At 33.8% G+C, this 20,971-nt stretch overlaps 3 protein-coding genes and 1 pseudogene across 3 annotated transcripts; all 4 read right to left on the reverse strand.

Moving 5' to 3' along the window:
• Window positions 1-565: 565 nt before the first annotated feature.
• Window positions 566-2,504, reverse strand: LOC110683976 (cytochrome P450 71A1-like). Its single transcript, XM_021860373.1, has 2 exons — window positions 1,430-2,504; window positions 566-1,292 (listed from the first exon to the last, which is right to left on the reverse strand). The coding sequence occupies exons 1-2, from the start codon at window positions 2,345-2,347 to the stop codon at window positions 672-674; spliced, it is 1,539 nt and encodes a 512-aa protein (XP_021716065.1). The 5' UTR covers window positions 2,348-2,504; the 3' UTR covers window positions 566-671.
• A 1,713-nt stretch (window positions 2,505-4,217) lies between these two features.
• Window positions 4,218-10,735, reverse strand: LOC110684389 (annotated as a pseudogene).
• Window positions 10,736-12,182: 1,447 nt separating this feature from the next.
• LOC110684390 (cytochrome P450 71A1-like) lies at window positions 12,183-14,214 on the reverse strand. Its single transcript, XM_021860845.1, has 2 exons — window positions 13,090-14,214; window positions 12,183-12,969 (listed from the first exon to the last, which is right to left on the reverse strand). The coding sequence occupies exons 1-2, from the start codon at window positions 14,008-14,010 to the stop codon at window positions 12,340-12,342; spliced, it is 1,551 nt and encodes a 516-aa protein (XP_021716537.1). The 5' UTR covers window positions 14,011-14,214; the 3' UTR covers window positions 12,183-12,339.
• Window positions 14,215-15,568: 1,354 nt separating this feature from the next.
• LOC110683977 (cytochrome P450 71A1-like) lies at window positions 15,569-18,623 on the reverse strand. The gene is made up of 2 exons (XM_021860374.1): window positions 17,149-18,623; window positions 15,569-16,488 (listed from the first exon to the last, which is right to left on the reverse strand). The coding sequence occupies exons 1-2, from the start codon at window positions 18,055-18,057 to the stop codon at window positions 15,865-15,867; spliced, it is 1,533 nt and encodes a 510-aa protein (XP_021716066.1). The 5' UTR covers window positions 18,058-18,623; the 3' UTR covers window positions 15,569-15,864.
• Between the last annotated feature and the right edge of the window lie 2,348 nt (window positions 18,624-20,971).

A 20,971-nucleotide genomic window follows, 5' to 3' on the forward strand; every position in this document is an offset into this window, starting at 1 on the left:
TTTTGCACTATTCAGCACTCTTGTTTGACTATATAATATGATTTATACGTTAAGCAAAATATAGTCATGTGGGATCTTGTTGGATTCGTCTCATAAAATACTTTCACGATCTCAATTTTTTATAATTTTTACTCTTACACATTTATAGATATTTTGCATATAAAATGTTCATAGGGATGCGTAATTTCCTCATTATTGCAATATTAATAGAACGGAGGAAGTGCTATATAACTGCACTAAAATATTTTAATTTAATGAAATCATTATTTTCTGCTCCTTCAAAGTTTTCATACATGTTTTCAATTAGGATCTTGCTAACGAGCGCCCCGGGACGTTAGATAAGAATAAATTATATTGGTTGAAATGGTATTAAGTTAGGATTTCATGACAAAATCACGCGTCGTTCGGTGTAATTAATGTTAATTTTACTCTAATATTTGCACTTTAATTCTCTTATCTAATGCCTCGGAGGCGCTCATTAGCTTTTGCCTTGAATATTATACTTTTTGATAAAAAATTAAACTTGAATATTATTCTAATATCACATGTAACATACATACTTAGGTTAATAAAAACAAGAAAACGAAAAGTCTTGGATTATTACCACAAAGCCCAAAACTTGAAATGTCAAGTTCGTTTATGCTATATATGTTCACTGAAACTTAAGATGATCACTGATACATATGATGAGGAAGTCGAGGCTCGGTACAAGAAGGAATCTTCTTAGGCTCTGAAGCACCATAAATCTCTTCCATAGCCAAATATTGGGCCTTCATATCCTCAGGCAATTTCCATGCAAAACCTTGAAGAAGATTAGCCAAACTTGATTCAATAACTTTAAGGCCAAGGTTATATCCCGGGCACATCCTTCTTCCTGACCCGAAAGGCAACAACTCGAAATCGTGACCTTTGACATCAATATCATTTCCAATAAATCTATCTGGCCAAAACTCGTTTGGCCTTTCATAAAGCGTAGGGTCTCTTTGTATGGAGAAAGTGTTTACAAACACAATGGTATGTTTAGGGATGTCATAGCCTTTGATTTTAACTTGTTCCCTAGCTAAGCGAGGCACCAGCAAAGGTGCCACTGGGTGCAATCTCATTGTTTCTTTTACTATTGCGCGAATGTAAGGTAAGTTTTGCAAGTCTTTCTCTTGCACCCATCTTTCCTTTCCAATCACGCGGTCTAACTCTTCTGATGCCTTTTCAATGATGTCTGGTCTTCTTATGAGTTCAGCAATTGCCCATTCCACTGTTATTGTTGAACTCTCTGCACCTCCGGCAATCAAATCCTGCAATTCATTATTGTGTAAGATCTAATATTAGTATATACTAGATTTTACATCTCATAGGAACATTAATTATGTGTAAAGAGAAAATACAAAAATGAGATTAAATTACTTGATAAAACTAAAATTAGATAAATTACCTGGCAAAATGCCTTGACTCCAACTCTTCCAAGCTTAACTTCATTATTAGGATCATCAGCAAGTTGTAACAATACATCCACCATATCTTTAGGCTCCCAATTCTCCTTTTCTTTTTCCCTTCTAGCATTATGTTCATCCAAAACATGCTCCATAAACCTATCAAGTGTCTTGGCCGAAATCTTCATTCTTTTCACATAACCATACACATCAATGTACTTAAACAAGGGGATCCAATCCCCAATATTAAACACCCCATTTAACAAGAACAATTCATCAAGCATCAATTTAAATTCTTTAAGTGTTATCATTGATGTCTCTTCATTACTTTTTTCCAAGTACTTTTTCCCTAACACCATCCTACTAATCACATGTAGGTTCATAACAAAGAGGTGATCTTTTAACACTATGGGCTCACCCTTAGTGTTAAATATGCCTCTTAACATGGCCTTAAGCTCTTCTACGCGTATGTACTCATATGAATCTAGCCTCTTAAGGCTAAAAAGCTCCAACGAGCACATTTTTCGTGCTTGGCGCCAGTATGGATCATATTGAGACCAAGTTATATCGGAGTAGTTATAGGCTGTGTACTTTCCTGCAGCATTTTGAGGCCTTCCGGCAAAGGCTTTATCATGCATTCTTAGGAAAGTTTTTGCCATTTCCACTGATGACCCTACTAACACCGAGACTGACCCAAATTGGAGCATCATTATATCTCCATATTTCTTAGAGAGCTCATGGAGGGAACAATGGGGAAGGGGCCCTATGAGATTGAAGTTCCCGATAACGGGCCATGGTTTCGGGCCTGGTGGTAGGTTAAGTTTTTGACGGGTAATGTGGTTGGTAAGGAGTACTATGGCTAGAATTACTAGCCATGCAACTGCGTAGGCTGCCCAAGTTGGTGCCTCTAAACCCTCCATTGGTTATATGATTAGTTTGTGGAGTTGAAGTGTTTTTTTGTTGATTGTTTTGTGGTTTTATGTTATGGAAGTAGATGTTGATATGTATGAAGGTATTTATAATATAAGAATCAAGAAAAAAAAATAAAATATGTTGCATGAAATGAATACTTTTCAGATCGTCTTTGTTGGACTATAAAGAACACATAAGAAGACAATTGGATATCATGAATGAATTATATATTTTTCCATTTGTCTTTGTTGGACTAATAATAAACGCAAAATTAAAGTAATAAGAAACTAAAATAATGCATGAAATATACATTATTATCTATAAAAGATAATTGGTGAGTTGTATTTCTTTGCATAAAGTTACAGCCTATAAATATACAAGCTAATGACTATTTTAAGTACGTAATAAATTACAGCTAAGAGGGGAGGAAATTAAGGGATATAATTTACACAAGTCAAAAATGACAAATATGTTTGCAGAATAATATCAAGATAATTTCTTGCTATTATTCTCTTCATCATCATCATCGACTTTGTTGAACCAATTAGATGTTATTGTAAAGGATCTATACTTTTTGTTGTTCTTTGATCTTATGCATGAAGAAACATTATTGTTGTCTGAATTGGAAATTGTTTAGTCAATTTTGATAGCATTCCTCCATTTTTTTAATTAGATGTATCATTTTTAAAATTGCCGATTTTTAGGCAATTTTTTGAGTAGAGATAGATGAAGAGAAAAACTAAAGAGGATCTATGTGATATGAGAGAGATACAGGGAATTTATTAACTAAAAGGGAAAGTGATGCATCTATATCATATTGAAACTTTCATGCATAGAAACTGATGCATCTAATAAAAAACGAATGAAGTAAAAGATATTATGTACTACTACTTGGTAAGATTATTGTTAGATTTTTATTTTGAGTCTTAGGCCCCGTTCAGTTCGCCTTATTTTTGCTGAACTAAAATTATTTTTACTGAAATGAAATTATTTTTGCTAAACTTAAATTATTTTTACTAAACCAGTAAAAATAATTTTACTGAACTTGCTGAAATGAAATTATTTATTGATTTTCTATTAAATTTTTTCTTTAAGTTTACTGATATAAACTGAACTGAAATTAAATATTTTACTGAATTGAAATTATTTTTGTTGGGCTCAACTTATTTTTACTGAAATGAAATAAATTTTACTGATTTAAAATTATTTTTACTGTATATTTTTTTTTTAATGTGAAGTGAACAAGGCCTTAATAAGCAACGGTATAAGACCGACTTTTATGTGATGTTATTGAATTTGATAGGTCGTTAATGGGAGACAAATGAATTTCCAACAATTCTAATAAGGCTTAGAGACAATTAATGCAGATATATATTGGGTTTGGTAGGCTATTATAAGATTGTTGTTTAAGGCATCGGATAAAAATCTCACCTCTCTCCTATTACATCATGAAAAAATTATTGAATATGTTGCAGGCTAGCTACTTGTATCTATATATACTTATTTACATACAAGTATATCTATCAATATATGACTTTGAACTCATGTCTTATTTTGGATCCTATAGCCATTAGATTTCAGGCGTTGCCAACAATTATGACTCAAAATTACTAAACTACCGTGTTTTGCTTGAAATTGTTAAAAATGTCTTACAAGTTGATTGATTTAGACCACATCCAAATTTGTAGCACATGCAAAATCTACATTAAATTAAATATGTTGAGCAAATTTGAGTTGAAAATTGTTATAGTTGACCTTGCTTTCCACACAATGAAAAACTATTGCTGGTTTGATCTCAAAATAGGTAGGGGTGTCGTCATTCGTCAAGCATGCCTCATATCTATAATATAGATATAAATATAAGTATATGAATTAATTTCATTCCATATCTAAATCTTGAGCCTTCATATAATCAGGCAATTTCCATTCAAAACCATGAATAAGATTAGCCAAACTTGACTCAATAACTTTAAGGCCAAGACTATACCCTGGGCACATCCTTCTTCCTGACCCAAAGGCAACAACTCAAAATCTTGACCTTTGACATCAAAATGCTGCTCAATAAATCTCTCTGGTTGAAACTCCTCAGGCCTTTCATAAATTTTTGGGTCTCTTTGTATAGTGAAAGTGTTTACAAGCACAATAGAACCCTTAGGGATATCATATCCTTCGATTTTAACTTGCTCCCTTGCCACGCGAGGAGAAAGTAAAGGTGCCACAGGGTGTAGCCTCAATGTTTCTTTTACTATTGCACGGATATAAGGTAGGTTTTGTATGTCTTTCTATTGAGCCCATCTTTCCTTTCCTATCACGCGGTCCAACTCTTCTGTTGCCTTTTCAACAATGTCTGGTCCTCTTATGAGTTCTGAAATCGCCCACTCTACTGTTATCGTTGAACTTTCTCCACCTCCTACGATTGAGTCCTGAAATTCATCATTGCATAAAACCGATATTAGTTTACTAGAATAAATATATTTCTTCTTTAGAATTATAGTAGTCTAAAGAGTGAGACCGACTAATTAATTTTTGTTAGTTGTAAAACTTACAAATCAATGGGAATAATACCTGGCAAAATGCCTTGACTACAACTCTTTCAAGCTTAACTTCATTAGTAGGATCATCAGCAAGTTTTAATAAAACATCCATCATATCTTTAGGCACCCAACTTTCTTTCTCATTTTCTCTTCTAGCATTATGTTCATCCAACACATGCTCCATAAACATATCAAATTTCTTACCTTAAATCTTCATTCTTTTCACATAACCTTGTACATCAATGTACTTTAACAAAGGGATCCAATCTCCAAGATTAAACACCCCACTTAACAAAAATAATTCATCAACCATCATCTTAAATTCCTCTATTGTCACGATCGATTTCTCTTCATTATTCTTTTCCGTGTACTTTTTTCCTAGCACCATCCTACTAATCACATTTAGGTTTAAAGCAAAGAGGTAATCTCTTAACAAAATGGGTTCCTCACTAGTGTTAAATATGCCTCTTAACATGGATTTAAGCTCTTCAACGCGTATGTACTCATATGAATCGAGCCTCTTAGAGCTAAAAAGCTCCATCAAGCACATTTTTCTAGCTTGGCGCCAATATGGACCGTATTGAGACCATGTTATATCGGAATAGTTATAGGCTGTGTACTTTCCGGCGATATTTCTAGGCCTTCCGGCGAAGATTTCATCATTTGTTTTTAAGAAAACTTTTGCCATTTTCACTGATGAGCCTACTAACACCGGGACTGACCCAAATTTAAGCATCATTACTGTTAAGAAAATAATGCAAATTTTCTATTTAATCAAATTTGAGGGAGAAATAAATTATATAAACAAAATGTCTATTTATACCAAAGTGTAAAAAACACAACCCCTCTTTTCTCTGAGTTATTTTTCTTCTCTCAGATTTTCTCTTGAAAATATTACATACAAATGAAGGAAATGCTCAATTTATAGTTTTCCTAAAACAACCTAAGCCATTTAAAATTTAGCCTGCAATATTTATTACCATTAGTTATTTTTCCCTATATTTGGAAACACCTTTAATTTTCAATGGTAATGCATGGTTATCTGCCAACAATCTCCCACTTGAAGACTGATTTCAATATGTCTTCACACCAAGGAGTAGAACCTCAACTAGTCTTCTGTCATTTTAAGACCAATTGATGTTGAGCACAATTTCAACTTGTCAATCGTCACTGTTTTCGTTAACATGTCTGCTGGATTCTTACTGCCAAGAATCTTTTTAAGAGTTAACACTTCATCTTCTAGAAGAGACCTGATAAAGTGATAACGAATACCGATGTGCTTTGTTCTTGAGTGAAACGCCGAATTCTTTGCTAAATGTATAGCACTTTGACTATCGCTATACAAAATATTATTCACTTGTTTGAACCCCATCTCATCTAACAAACCTTGAATCCATATCATCTCTTTACTAGCTTCGGTCACTGCCACATACTCAGCTTCTGTAGTGGATAAAACAACAATCTTTTGTAGTTGGGACATCCAACTTACGACTGTATTTCCAACTGTAAATACATAACCCGTTGTGCTCTTTCTATTATCGACTTCACCGCCAAAGTCTGCATCAACGTAACCTTGTATTTTCAATTCGCCTTTACCAAAGTACAAACACTTATTAATTGTACCTCGTAAATACCTCAAAATCCATTTAACAGCTTCCCAATGGACTTTTCCTGGATTGGACATAAACCTGCTTACAACTCCCACTGCATGTCCAATATCTGGTCTTGTACAAACCATTGCATACATCAAACTTCCAATAGCCGAGGCATAAGGAACCTTGGCCATATATTCTTTATCTTCATCTGTCTGAGGGGACTGATCCTTTGATAGACGAAAATGACTCGCCAATGGTGTACTAACAGGCTTAGCATCACCCATATTAAATCTCTGAAGAACACGTTTGATGTACTTTGATTGTGATAACTGCAAAGTGTCTCTCTGCTTATCTCTTGTGATTTGCATTCCTAAAATCTTCTTTGCTGGACCCAAGTCCTTCATGTCAAATTCCTTTGACAATTGATGCTTCAACTTTATAATATCATTCATATCAGAACCTGCTATTAACATGATCAACATAAAGTAATAGGATGATATAACTGGATTGATATCTTTTGAAGTAGCAACAGTGGTCAGCGTTGCACTTCTGGAAATCTTCCTTGTGCATGAAGTTATCAAACTTTTTGTACCATTGTCTTGGGGCTTGTTTTAGCCCGTATAAACTTTTCTTAAGTTTGCATACCATCTGCTCTTTCCCACTTTTTATAAAACCTTCTGGCTGGTGCATGTATATTTCTTCATCAAGATCTCCATGAAGAAATGCAGTCTTCACATCTAACTGCTCGAGATAAAGATCTTCAATTGCAACAATACTCAACACTGTTCTAATGGTATTGAGTTTCACAACAGGAGCGAATATCTCATTATAATCAACTCCTTCTTTCTGTTGAAAACCTTTGACAACTAGTCGAGCCTTATACCTCTTGGAATCATCGTGCTCCTTTTTTGCTCGATATATCCATTTGTTATGAAGGGCCTTCTTACCTATGGGTAACTCAGTTAGTTCCCATGTCTGGTTTGAAATTAGGGATTGCATTTCATCTTTCATTGCAAGCCCCCACTTGCTAGCATTTCTGGTCTGGGATGCTTCATAATAATCTTCTGGTTCCCCATCATCAGTTAATAACAAATAATTCATATATTTTCTATTAGGCACATGTGGTCGAGTACTCCTTCTTAGGGTAGGAGTTGGACAAGAAGGTTGTTGTATGTCATTTGATTGCGATGTACTGCCCTGTACAGTCTGTTCTTCTTGTTGCGGAGTACTTATGATAGTGTACTCTTGCATCGTACTGTCTGGGACATAATCTTCATCAATGAATGTAGATTCTTTTTAATTTGTTTCATAACTCTCAATTTTATGCCTATCTTTGTACATGACTCTCTCATTGAAAATTACATCTCTTGAACGAATAATCTTTTTGCTTTCATCATCCCAAATGCGGTATCCGAACTCATCTTCGCCATAACCGATAAAAGTGCAAACTTTTGATTTTGGATCAAGCTTATTTCTGCCTTGATCACTAATGTGCACATAAGCTACACAACCAAATACCTTTAAGTGCGACAATTTGATCTCTTTGCCGCTCCATACCTCCTCTGGTAATTTGTACTCCAATGGGGTTGATGGTCCTCGATTGATCAAGTAAGCTGCTGTATTGACTGCTTCTGCCCAGAATTGTTTTGGTAGACCTGACTGTATACGAATGCTTCTGGCTCTTTCTGTCAATGTTCGGTTCATCCGCTTAGCTATGCCATTATGCTGAGGCGTACCTGGCACAGTTCTTTCCATCTTAATACCATGCTCGTAGCAAAACTTCTTGAATTTGGTGTCCTCATATTCTCCGCCATTGTCGGACCTGAATCTTTTGATCTTCAGACCTGTTTCATTTTCAACCCTAGCTTTCCATATCCTGAAAACTTCAAACACTTCGGACTTGTATTTTAGAAAGTAAACCCATACTTTCCTATAGTGATCATCAATAAAAGTCACAAAGTACTGTTTTCCACCTATAGACTGGGTGGTTGTTGGTCCCCACACATCAGAATGAACAAGCTCCAATTTTTCTTTCATTGGAGTTCTTCCATATGTCTGAAAGCTTACCCTCTTCTGCTTTCCAAGTATGCATTCTTCACACATGTCTAAATTCACAGATTTTAGACTAGGGAGTTTTCCAATTGAATGCATGATCTTCATTCCTTTCTCACTCATGTGACCAAGTCTTTGGTGCCATAACTTGGAATTTTCATTCTCTGTTGCAACTGCAATCGAATAACACGCTCCATCTGTCAAATAGAGAGTACCATTCTTTTTACCATGAGCAACTATCATTGCTCCCTTTGAAATCTTCTAATTATCACCTTGAAAGATTATAGTGTAACCTTCACGAGCCAACTACCCTACTGAGATCAAGTTCTTTCTTAGGTCGGGAACATGTTTGACATCCTTCAGCTCCCAAGCTGACCCATTTAACTTAATTTTGACATTATCTTGACCAACAATATCACAAGGTTGGTCATCACCAAGGTATACCTGTCCAAGGTTTCTATGGACATACTTCTCAAAAAAGTTTTTATTAGAAGTAGCATGGAACGATGCTCCAGAGTCTAATACCCAAGACTCTTCTTTTCTCTCCAATGAGCATATCAACGCATCATCACCTTCTCCGGTAGAAGTGACATTTGCCTCTGCCTTCACTTCTTTGCCTTTTGGTGTTCCCTTACACTGATTTTTATAGTGCCCAATCTTTCCACAATTCCAACACTCCACAGTCTTTGAGTTTTGGAAATTATTTGGATTCCTGGATTTTGACCTCCTATCTCTGGATTGTCCTCGATAGTTAGATCTTCCGCGTTCATTCCTTCTGATTAAATTTCTTCCTCTTGACTCTGTATGCAATACTGAAGAGGATGAAGATTCACCTGATTCTCTTCGTCGAATCTCCTCACTAAGAACCAGATCACGAACGTCATCAAACTTTAACTTGTTATTTCCCGATGAGCTACTCACAGCTGTGACTGTAGCATTCCAACTATCTGGCAGGGAAGATAAAAGTATTAACGCTAATACTTCATCATCAAATTTGATTTCAACAGAACTCAATTGGGTTGTGACAGAATTGAGTTCATTAAGGTGTTGAGCTACCGATCCACCTTCCGAGATCCTCAAACTAAACAACCGCCTCATCAAATGAACTATATTGGAGGCTGATGGCTTCTCATACATATTAGAGAGAGCTTTCATGAGACCTGCCGTTGTGGTTTCCTTTGCAATGTTAAACGCCACATTGCGTGATAACGTCAATCGAATAACTCCGAGTGCTTGTCTATCTAAAAGCTTCCATTCTGCTTCTTGCATGTCATCTGGCTTTTTCTCTTCCAGAGGTTGATAGAGTTTTTTCTGGTATAAATAATCTTCAATCTGCATTTTCCAAAATCCGAAATCTTTACCATCGAATTTTTCAAGTTTAACTTCTCCTTTGTCTGCAGCCATTTCTCCCAATCAAATTTGACTATTTCTTTTAGGATCGTTTTTATTTTTATTGTAATGTGGACTAATTGTCAACCAAGCTCTTGATACCAATTGTTAAGAAAATAATGCAAATTTTCTATTTAATCAAATTTGAGGGAGAAATAAATTACATAAACAAAATGTCTATTTATACCAAAGTGCAAAAAACACAACCCCTCTTTTCTCTGAGTTATTTTTCTTCTCTCAGATTTTCTCTTGAAAATATTACATACAAATGAAGGAAATGCTCAATTTATAGTTTTCCTAAAACAACCTAAGCCATTTAAAATTTAGCCTGCAATATTTATTACCATTAGTTATTTTTTCCTATTTTTGGAAACACCTTTAATTTTCAATGGTAATGCATGGTTATTTAATAACCATTTATTTTTTTTTCTTTATGTTTCTTAATTATCTGCCAACAATTACATGACCATATTTCTTATAAAGTTCATGAAGTGAACGATGGGGGAGTGACCCTATAAGATTGAAATTCCCAATGATAGGCCATGGGTTTGGACCTGGTGGTAGGTTATGTTTACGACGGCGAAGGTGGTTAGTAAGGAGGACTACGGCAATGGTTGCTAGCCATGCAACTGCATAGGCTGCCCAAGTTGGTGCCTCCACTAGTAAGGTGACCATTTTGTGAAGGTAAAATATTAAAGATTTTTGTTTTGAAATTTTAAGGGGGGTCTACGTTTGCATGTAGAATAATGTTATAATTTTTTTTTAGTACTAATTATAGTAAATTAAGCAAAAAGAATTTAAAATACAATCAATGCATGAAATAAATAAGTAAATACTTTTCACGTCGTATTTTTTGGACTAAGAAATAAAAATGAACGCAAAAGCTACTCTTCAATTCATAATAACCACTCATAAATATAATAATCCTACATTAACATTTACTGTAACTAGTATGTCATGGATCTTCATTTTGTATGAGTGGTTCTATTTTACGGGAATTTTTTGGCTAAACTGAAAATTTTCAAAGTCTAATTCGGTTGCTAGCTAGCTACTACTAGTCTACAAGTTCATGTAAAAGATATTTTGTATACAATACTTGATAAGATTACCACAAAGTCTTATATGTGGTTAGTCACATGATGTGCCCACTTCACATAATCACATACAAGACAATTAATTAAGTAATATGAGGTTACGGTGATGAGCAAATAGGGTTACTTTAACGCGTATGTAGGTTACTTAAATGAGAAATAGGGGTTATTATCTCAAATAAGTGGAATAGTTCTTTCATTTTTTAAAACAAAATAATAGAGGCTACTTGAATGAACAAATATAGTTACTTATTTCTAAATTACATGAAATCACTTGTATAATGAATTTGGTTTACTTTTATGGACAACGTACATGAGGTTACTCTTATGATAAATTGAGGTTACTATACTCATATATATAAATGAAGATTACTCTTATAAACTAATGTGACCACACCGTGTGGCCAGCCACTTATAAGACTTACCCATTTGGATATATTTCTCGAGTTGATTTTGTTTTTTATTTATTTTATTTTATTTTATTTATTTATTTTTTTAATATTTGTCTATATTATTGGATTTGGTATGGTAGATCGTCAACTGCAAAATTTCTAAATTACTCGGGACTTGATAGAAATTGTTACAATGTCGTTGTAGAAGTTAAGTGACTTAAAGCTAATAACATGAAAATTCTACATATATATGTTGAGGAAATTCAAGTTCAAATTGTGGAAAAATCTAGTGCACAATTTTCGAGGAAGATTTAGCTCTAGTGTACACTGCCATGGCAGTCCAAGTCCAAGCTCATGCGCTTGAACAGGTCTCACAGGCTATTTGTTTTTAGAATGATAGATGGTTCTTATTATATACTCCGTAATAAAGAATCGAGCTAACGAACGCCCTGGGGCGTTAGTTAAGCATTTAAAACATTTTTTAAATTAGTACTCCGTATTTATTTAGAAAAGCATGCTAAAACCACGCGATTGTCGGTGTTATTAATATTTATTTTAATTCAATATTTTTACTACTTTTAGTTATCTTATCCAACGCCTCTGGTCGAGACGTTCGTTAGTTTTTACCAAATTTTTTTCTCTTCCAACTTTTAGATTTTTAATATATAGCGTTAAGGATTATAGATTAAATATCATTTTTTGTACAAATATTAGTGAATGAAATTATGAAACTGTATATTGACAGTCATGACTAATTAAACAATAAAACAAAAAACTTTAAAAGAACGAACATAGGTAGTGTTTACTTATTTTATCATGACCAGTAGTTTACACACTCGATTAATTATTAAAACAAGGAAATTACAAAAGGCCCTAGCCTAGTAACCCAAAACCCAACTTGAAAGATTAAGTTTAGATTCTTTAGGTTCAATAGAAAACTTAAAATTTCACAAATGGTAAATATGGTTAGATAGTCGAGGCTCAGCATAAACACTAAGTGGAATCTTCTTAGGATTTGAGAGACCATAAATCTGTTGCATATCCAAATCTTGAGGCTTCATGTCATCAGGCAATTTCCATGCAAAACCATGAAGAATATTAGCCAAACTCGACTCAACAACTTTAAGGCCAAGACTATATCCAGGGCACATCCTTCTTCCCGATCCAAAAGGCAACAACTCGAAATTATGACCTTTGACATCGATATCATTTCCAATAAATCTATCAGGCCAAAACTCGTCAGCCCTTTCATACACCTTAGGGTCTCTATGTATTGAGAAAGTATTTACAAGCACAACGGAGCTCTTAGGTATATCATAGCCTTCAATTTTAACTTGTTCTCTTGCCGAGTGAGGCACGAGCAAAGGCCCTACTGGGTGCAGCCTCATTGTTTCTTTTACTATTGCGCGAATATAAGGTAAGTTTTGTATGTCTTTTTCTTGAACCCATCTTTCCTTCCCAATTATGTGGTTCATCTCTTCAATTGCCTTTTTAACAATGTCAGGTCTTCTTATGAGTTCAGCAATTGCCCACTCTACTATTACCGTTGAACTTTCTGCACCTCCAGCAATTAAATCCTGTAATAATTAATTACCATGTAAAACTCATATTAGTTTACTAGGATTTATATATTATAGTAAATCATTGTGCAATGAAAAAGAAAAAAAAAAAAAAAAAAAACTAAAATTAGGTTATACCAAGCAAAATGCCTTGACCCCAGCTCTTTCAAGCTTAACTTCATTATTAGGATCATCAGCAAGTTGTAACAATACATCTACCATATCTTTAGGCTCCCAATTTTCCTTTTCTTTCTTCCTTCTTGCATTGTGTTCATCCAAAACATACTCCAAAAATCTATCACTTTTCTTAGCCGAAATCTTCATCCTTTTCACATAACCATACACATCAATGTACTTAAACAAGGGGATCCAATCCCCAATATTAAGCACCCCATTTAGCAAGAGCAATTCTTCAAGCATTAATTTAAATTCTTTTAGTGTTGTTACCTTACTAGTCTCTTCATTACTTTTTTCCAAGTATTTTTTCCCAAACACCATCCTAGTAATCACATGTAAGTTCATAGCAAAGAGGTGATCTTTTAACACTATGGACTCACCCTTAGTGTTAAATATGCCTCTTATCATGGATTTAATCTCTTCTACACGTATGTACTCGTACGAATCGAGCCTCTTTACACTAAAAAGCTCCATCGAGCATATTTTTCGTGCTTGGCGCCAGTATGGATCATATTGAGACCATGTTATATCGGAGTAGTTATACGCTGTGTACTTTCCTGCAGCATTTTGAGGCCTCCCAGCAAAGGCTTCATCATGTTTCTTTAGGATATTTTTCGCCATTTCCGCCGATGATCCTACTAACACCGGGACTGACCCAAATTGGAGCATCATTATATGGCCATATTTCTTAGAAAGCTCATGGAGGGAATAATGGGGAAGGGGCCCTATAAGATTGAAGTTCCCGATGACGGGCCATGGTTTCGGGCCTGGTGGTAGGTTAAGTTTTTGACGGGTAATGTGGTTAGTAAGGAGTACTATGGCTAGAACTACTAGCCATGCAACTGCATAGGCTGCCCAAGTTGGTGCCTCTAAACCCTCCATTGGTAAAGTGTTTTTTTTTTGGTAAATTGTTTTGTGGTATTATGTTTTGTAAGTAGATTTTGAAATGTATGAAGTATTTATAAATTAATGGAGAAAAAAAAAAATGAAACATGGTGCATGAAATCAACACTTTTCCCATCGTCTTTTTGGACTAAAATCTAATGCATGCAGCATAAGAAGTGACATTACTCCGTATCATGCATGAATTGATGCAAATACTTTTCCTACTGCCTTTGTTGGACTAATCGTTACGGAGTATAATACAAATCGAATTTTTAAACTCTGACCAAATGAGATCTTTTACCAAAATGGCTAATTTGACAAAAGTATTTACCAAAACGACTAATTATAAAATTTAATTTCCAAATTATAAAGTTCACTTTATTCTTTTTTTTTAAAAAAAAAAAAAAAAAAGAATTAGTTTTTTTTTTTTTTTTTACTTTGGTTTTATTTAAATTCTAAGGCCATAGTTTAAAATATTCCATTACTTTGAACAATAACAATCAACATAATATATATGCAGCAATTCTCAATTTTTAAAAAAGTTACACAACATAAACAACCACAAAAGGAAAAAAAAAATACAACTATTAATTCACTACTAGAATATAGCCTAATACCGATGGCCAAAATCCATCGGTAAACATATAAAAAAAACCATCGGAATCACGTTTACCAATGGCTGCCATCGGTATTTTGGCCATCGGATAACAATTTGTCGGGAAATCAGAAAATACCGATGGAAAAGCCATCGGTAAAAATAATACTGATGTTTTTCTAAGATAAACCTATTAATACCTTAATTTCTAAGATGAACAATACCTTAAACAAGTATATTGTTTAAATTTTCCAACTTAAAAAAATCTGTAAGTAAATAAAAAAAAAAACAAAGTTAAAAAAAAAAAAAAAGAACCAAATCGGTTCAAAGGAAATAAGAAAAAGATAGATTCCTTCCAAGTTAATAAATTAGCTAGTTTGGGAATTAAAATGTATAATTAGTCGTTTTGGTAAATACTTTTGTCAAACTAACCGTTTTGGTAAAATATCCGACCAAATGTATATAAAATATTTACGAAGTTATGTGATATTTTATTAGATTCGTCTTGACATGTAGCTTTATAGTATTAAAAATTTATAATTATTTTTGTTAATATTAAATTAAAGATAGATATTGATGGTCAAAGGAGTACTTTAGAGCAAAGAAAGTGCGAAGAAGTGAAAAGGTGCGGAGAAAGTGTTAAGGCCACTCCTAAAATGATAGTTATTACATTTTTTTTAGCAAAGAAAGTCCGTATATTTTAAAATAAAAGACACACATATTCGTATTTGGCGTGATTATTCCCCATAATTTTATTTTATATTTCATTTATTTTCATCTTCATATTACTAGTCGCGGGTGGTGCTAGTAGATCTCGTGTCTAATTAAGTTGATGCTAACTCGATTATCAAATATCTAGCAGATACAAGAACATATATTTTGGTATATGAACTTTTAGGTTTTGTAAATAGGACTATAATTATCTAACAGTACAAGAACATATATTCAACCTTAGCTCATATTTGTTGATTATTATAAAACATATCACAAGCAACTTGCTAACAACAAAGAAAACAAGTTCAACTTAACTTCACAAAATAATGTCCCCACCACCACATACTTTCGTTTGTGAGCTAAATTGTTTGATTCCTAGCACTAATTTATATATACTACATCCAGTTCAAATTACTCGCAACTTTTAAATATTTTATACTTCACAAATAATACCCTAAAATTGCGAGTAATTTGGACCGAAATAATACCCTAAAATTGCGAGTACTTTGGACCGGAGGTAGTACTTGGTACTTGCTTATATTCTAAGTCATATGGTGAGAAAGTTGAGGCTCAGCACAAACACTAAGAGGAATCTTCTTAGGATTTGAGAGACCAAAAATCTCTTCCATATCCAAATCTTGAGGCTTCATACTATCAGGCAATTTCCATGCAAAACCATGAAGAAGATTAGCCAAACTCGTCTCAATAACCTTAAGGCCAAGGCTATACCCAGGGCACATCCTTCTTCCTGATCCAAAAGGCAACAACTCAAAATCGCGACCTTTGACATCAATACTCTTTCCAATAAATCTATCCGGCCAAAACTCGTTAGGCCTTTCATACACCTCAGGGTCTCTATGTATAGAAAAGATATTTACAAGCACAACAGAACCCTTAGGGACATCATAACCTTTAATTTTAACTTGCTCCCTCGCTAGGCGAGGCGATAGCAAAGGTGCTACCGGGTGCAGTCTCATTGTTTCCTTTACTATTGCGCAAATGTAAGGCAAGTTTTGTATATCTTTTTCTTGAACCCATCTTTCCTTTCCTATGACACGATCAATCTCTTCTCTTGCCTTGGCTATGATGTCTGGTTTTCGTATGAGTTCAGAAATTGCCCATTCAACGGTTATTGATGAACTTTCAGTGCCTCCCGCAATTAAATCCTGATATTTATTTAAATTTTACATAAAACTCTAATATACATTGTACTATATATATACCTTTATTACAAGGGAAAGGGTGAGGCCAGCCAGGGAAATGGTGTCAACATGAATTGACCTATTTAACCTTATTAATCTATTCCATTTATAGTTAATTAATACACTTAATTTAATTTTTTGCATATTATTTTGTTTACTTTGGCCCTACTAAACATTAAATCCCAGAGGGAGCCCCAGTTCATCTTCATGATGAACAAAAAACATTTATCTAGTGGCTAATCAACATTACTAGGGTCCACATTTGACAAAAGTTTTTTATAATTTATAAAAATGCCATTAGATAAACGTTTTTCTGTTTATCATGAAGATGAACTTGTATTTTCTCTAAATCCCATTAATCATGTCCTAATATAATTTTTTTAATAAATACATTCAAAAAAGGCTTGATCTGATGATTAAATAAAAAATTAAAAAAAAAAAAGAATTTAGAAAATGAAGGGAAAATCAAGCAAGAAATTGCGTTACTGAAATCCAAATAATTTCAAAAGCATGTATATTCAATTATAAGAAAAAATAATGTAGGTTGTTTTGATTAGGTTATTATAATTTAAGAAATTCTAATATCTGACAAACATAAACAAAGATAGATTAGAACATACATACCTGACTAAAGGCCTTGACTCCAATTCTTTCAAGCTTAACTTCATTTGTAGGATCATCAGCAACTTGTAATAAAACATCCACCATATCTTTAGCCACCCAACTTTCCTTCTCTTTTTCCCTTCTATCATTATGTTCATCCAACACATGCTCCAAAAATCTATCAAATTTCTTAGCCAAAATTTTCATTCTCTTCACATAACCTTGTACATCCATGTACTTTAAACAAGGTATCCAATCTCCAAGATTTAATACCCCATTTAACAAGAATAATTCATCAAGCATTAACTTAAATTCCTCTAATGTTAAGACCGATTTTTCTTCATTATTTTTATCCAAGTATTTTTTACCTAACACCATCCTACTAATCACATTTAGGTTCATAGTAGATAAGTGATCTCTTAGCACAATGGGTTCTCCATTAGTGTTAAATATATTTCTTAACATGGAATTAAGTTCTTCTACGCGTATATACTCATACAGTTCGAGTCTCTTGGAGCTAAATAGTTCCATCAAGCATATTTTTCGTGCTTGGCGCCAATAAGGGCCATATTGAGACCATGTTATATCGGTATAGTTATAAGTTGTGTACTTTCCGGCAGCATTTTTAGGCCTTCCGGCAAATGCTTCATCATGTGTTTTAAGGAAATTTTTCGCCATTTCTACTGATGAGCCTACTAGCACTGGAACTGACCCAAAATGGAGCATCATTATAGGTCCATATTTTTTTGAGAGCTCATGGATGGAGTGGTGAGGAAGGGATCCAATAAGGTTAAAGTTCCCAATGATAGGCCATGGTTTTGGGCCTGGTGGTAGGTTAAGTTTACGACGGCGAAGGTGGTTGGTAAGGAGTACTATGGCTATGGCCGCCAGCCATGCAAGCACATTAACGGCCAAAGATGGTGCCTCCATTGGTGTTCAAGCTAAAAATGGAAATAACTTTTTTTTTGTTTTTTTTTTTTTTTTTTTTGAGGGTTTATATTTTTCAAGTTGAATTCAATAGGGGATACTTATAGTGATTGAAGCAAGAATAACCCTACTTATAGAAAATAATAATGCATGCATTTGTGAAGTAGCGATTTTATTTGCATTGGTTTTATTTATAACTTTCTTATATGGTGCCACTTGGGAATACATTATACATAGGCAACATAGCTGACCTATGGTGAATGTGACGAGCTGAGTTCTTTCAAAAAAACATGATGTGTAATTGAAAACATCATAAAATTTTACAAGCTTACAAAAATTATTAAAAAAAATTTATACCTAAAGGCCAAGCAACCTTAAAACTGAATTTGAAACTTACATCGCTTAAAGAGGTTCTAGCTCAAGGTCCGGTCACTAAGACATAATACTTAGCTTCGTATTATATACTACTAACTTATTTGACTTTCGATTCTCTCTCTGAGATAGGATAACCATTTAGCCATTCTTGACCTTTCTCGGCGGTAGAGAGATCAGACTATTTGTATCGTGTACTTTTTTATCTATCAATAAACCTCCAACTAACGTAAGTGTAGTTAAATTAGTGGGTTAATTCACCCATGTACTCCATAATTAATTGATTAAATGGAAAGTATATTCAAATTGAACTGGTATGTTGTTAGATTGTCATTTTCGAATAGTAGTTGTAGAGTGTATAGTTCTATCTTCTTCTCCATATTATATATAGCAAGCTGGTTAGGAATGACTCGATCATTCAAGAAAATGTGGAAAAATATAAGGGATTATTTGTTTTTAGCATACGATATCAGATCGTTTTAGGTTTTACTATTGTATATAAAATAATAAACTCTAATTGTTACTTAAATACGGGGTACTTTTTAAAGACTTGTATTCGGTCTTGTGACCTATCAGCGATTCAGCGTATAGTAGTATAATACTCAGTACGTACTACGTAGCTCACACATGCATCATATCATGCAAGATTATTAATAAATCTTGCATATATATGTCACACCCTCCAATCTAAACTAAAAATGTAGACTAAGCTAGCTAGCTCAGTGAATAAGGTACTCCACTTATTATAAGTACGAGTTTACATACTGCTCTCTTCATCTTTTTATACTTGTCTTATTTTTTATCTTTTCATTAGATCGAAGCCAGAAATAGAATTATAAAGTTATGGGGCCGATTAGTTGATACTTCAAATTACAAAATATGAATATATATGTTGAATTGCTTATAATCTATGATATTATTATCTTGTTTTCTCACATTTATTGGCTTATTAGAATGATAATTATACATCTGTTTACGTAGTACTCCGTAGTAATAGTTTAGGATCACACCCAAAGGTTGTATCAACGAGTATGAAAGCTAAAACTTGAAGGCATATTAAGCCTATACGCTACAGTTTACTTTAAGAATCATGGGACGTTCTTTTTTTTTTTTTTTTTTTGAATTTGAAGAAATGGGACGTTCAATTTATATCAAAATCTTGTAGAGGTCAAGAGTAAATATCAAAGCCACAGAGTTGGGCAGCCCGCTTCACATCTAACAGATAGACAAATAAGTCAAACAGTTAATATCACATATGTTTATATGACCCCGAGATGTATCCCCTAAAATCTCTTCTTTTTTTTTTCGACAACGGGTCCTAAAACCTTCAAAATTTCTCAAAAAACATGGATACTAGCCTACAATTTTGGAATTTTTAGACTTATTCGCACGGAAATAAAATTTGTCGAAATGTTTACCATGATCCCTAATATTCCCCGGGAGGCATATTGGGTGGGTGGAACCATCCAATTTGCCTTTAACGACCAATTTACTGGTTTACAACTTGCAACGATTTCATTAACTCAAGTCTACTACGAACATTTATGAAAACAAATAATGGTCATATATGGTTCCAAATGACATTATATGACCCAAACATGTATTCCTTAAAATTTTAAAACTTTTAGACACCAAGCCTCGAAAACTCCAAAATTTCTCAAAAAGCGTGGATATTAGCCTTTAATTTTTGAATTTTTTGACATTTTTAGCGCAGAAATAAAAATTGCCAAAATGTTTACTATGGTTCCTAATAATCTTCGGGAGTCCAATTGGGTAGGTTGAACCATCCAATTTGCCTTTAAACGGCCAATTTACCGATTTAAAACTTGCACCGATTTCATTAATTCAAGCCTACCATGAACATTTATGACAACATATAATGATCATATATGGTTCCAAACGACATTATATGACCCCAAAATGTATCCCCTAAAATCTCAAAGCTTTTCGACAACGGAACTCGAAACCTCCCAAATTTCTCAAAAACGTGGATATTAGCCTTCAATTTTGGAAATTTTTTTACTTTTATTCACTCGGAAATAAAAATTGCGAAATATTTAACATGGTCCCTAATACTCTCCAGAATCTTAATTAGGTGGGTGGAACCATCCAATTTGCCTTTAAACGGCTAAATTAACGGTTTACAACTTGCATCGATTTCATTAACTCAAGTCTACCATCAACATTTACGACAACATATAATGATCATTTATGGTTCCAAACGACATTATATGACCCCGAGATGTATCCCCTAAAATCTCATTTCTTTTCGACACCCGAAACCTTCGAAATTTCTCAAAAAGCATGGATATTAGCCTTCAATTTTGGAATTTTTAGACTTTTTTTTTGCACGGAAATAAAATTTGTCAAAATTTTTACCATGGTCCACTAACATTCCCCGAGAGTCCAATTGGGTAGGTTGAACCATCCAATTTTCCTTTAAACGGCAAATTTAGCGATTTACAACTTGCACCGATTTCATTAATTCAAGTCCACCACAAACATTTATGACAACATATAATGATCATATATGGTTCCAAACGAC

Source organism: Chenopodium quinoa, unplaced genomic scaffold (assembly GCF_001683475.1).
Source record: "Chenopodium quinoa cultivar QQ74 unplaced genomic scaffold, ASM168347v1, whole genome shotgun sequence".
Lineage (NCBI taxonomy): Eukaryota > Viridiplantae > Streptophyta > Magnoliopsida > Caryophyllales > Amaranthaceae > Chenopodium > Chenopodium quinoa.

Coding starts and splice junctions, on each gene's coding strand:
- LOC110683976 (XM_021860373.1), bottom strand. CDS start 2,347: ATGGAGGGTTTAGAGGCACCAACTTGGGCAGCCTACGCAGTTGCATGG. Junction 1,293..1,429: donor GAGTCAAGGCATTTTGCCAG/GTAATTTATCTA, acceptor AATGAATTGCAG/GATTTGATTGCCGGAGGTGC.
- LOC110683977 (XM_021860374.1), bottom strand. CDS start 18,057: ATGGAGGCACCATCTTTGGCCGTTAATGTGCTTGCATGGCTGGCGGCC. Junction 16,489..17,148: donor GAGTCAAGGCCTTTAGTCAG/GTATGTATGTTC, acceptor AATAAATATCAG/GATTTAATTGCGGGAGGCAC.
- LOC110684390 (XM_021860845.1), bottom strand. CDS start 14,010: ATGGAGGGTTTAGAGGCACCAACTTGGGCAGCCTATGCAGTTGCATGG. Junction 12,970..13,089: donor GGGTCAAGGCATTTTGCTTG/GTATAACCTAAT, acceptor TAATTATTACAG/GATTTAATTGCTGGAGGTGC.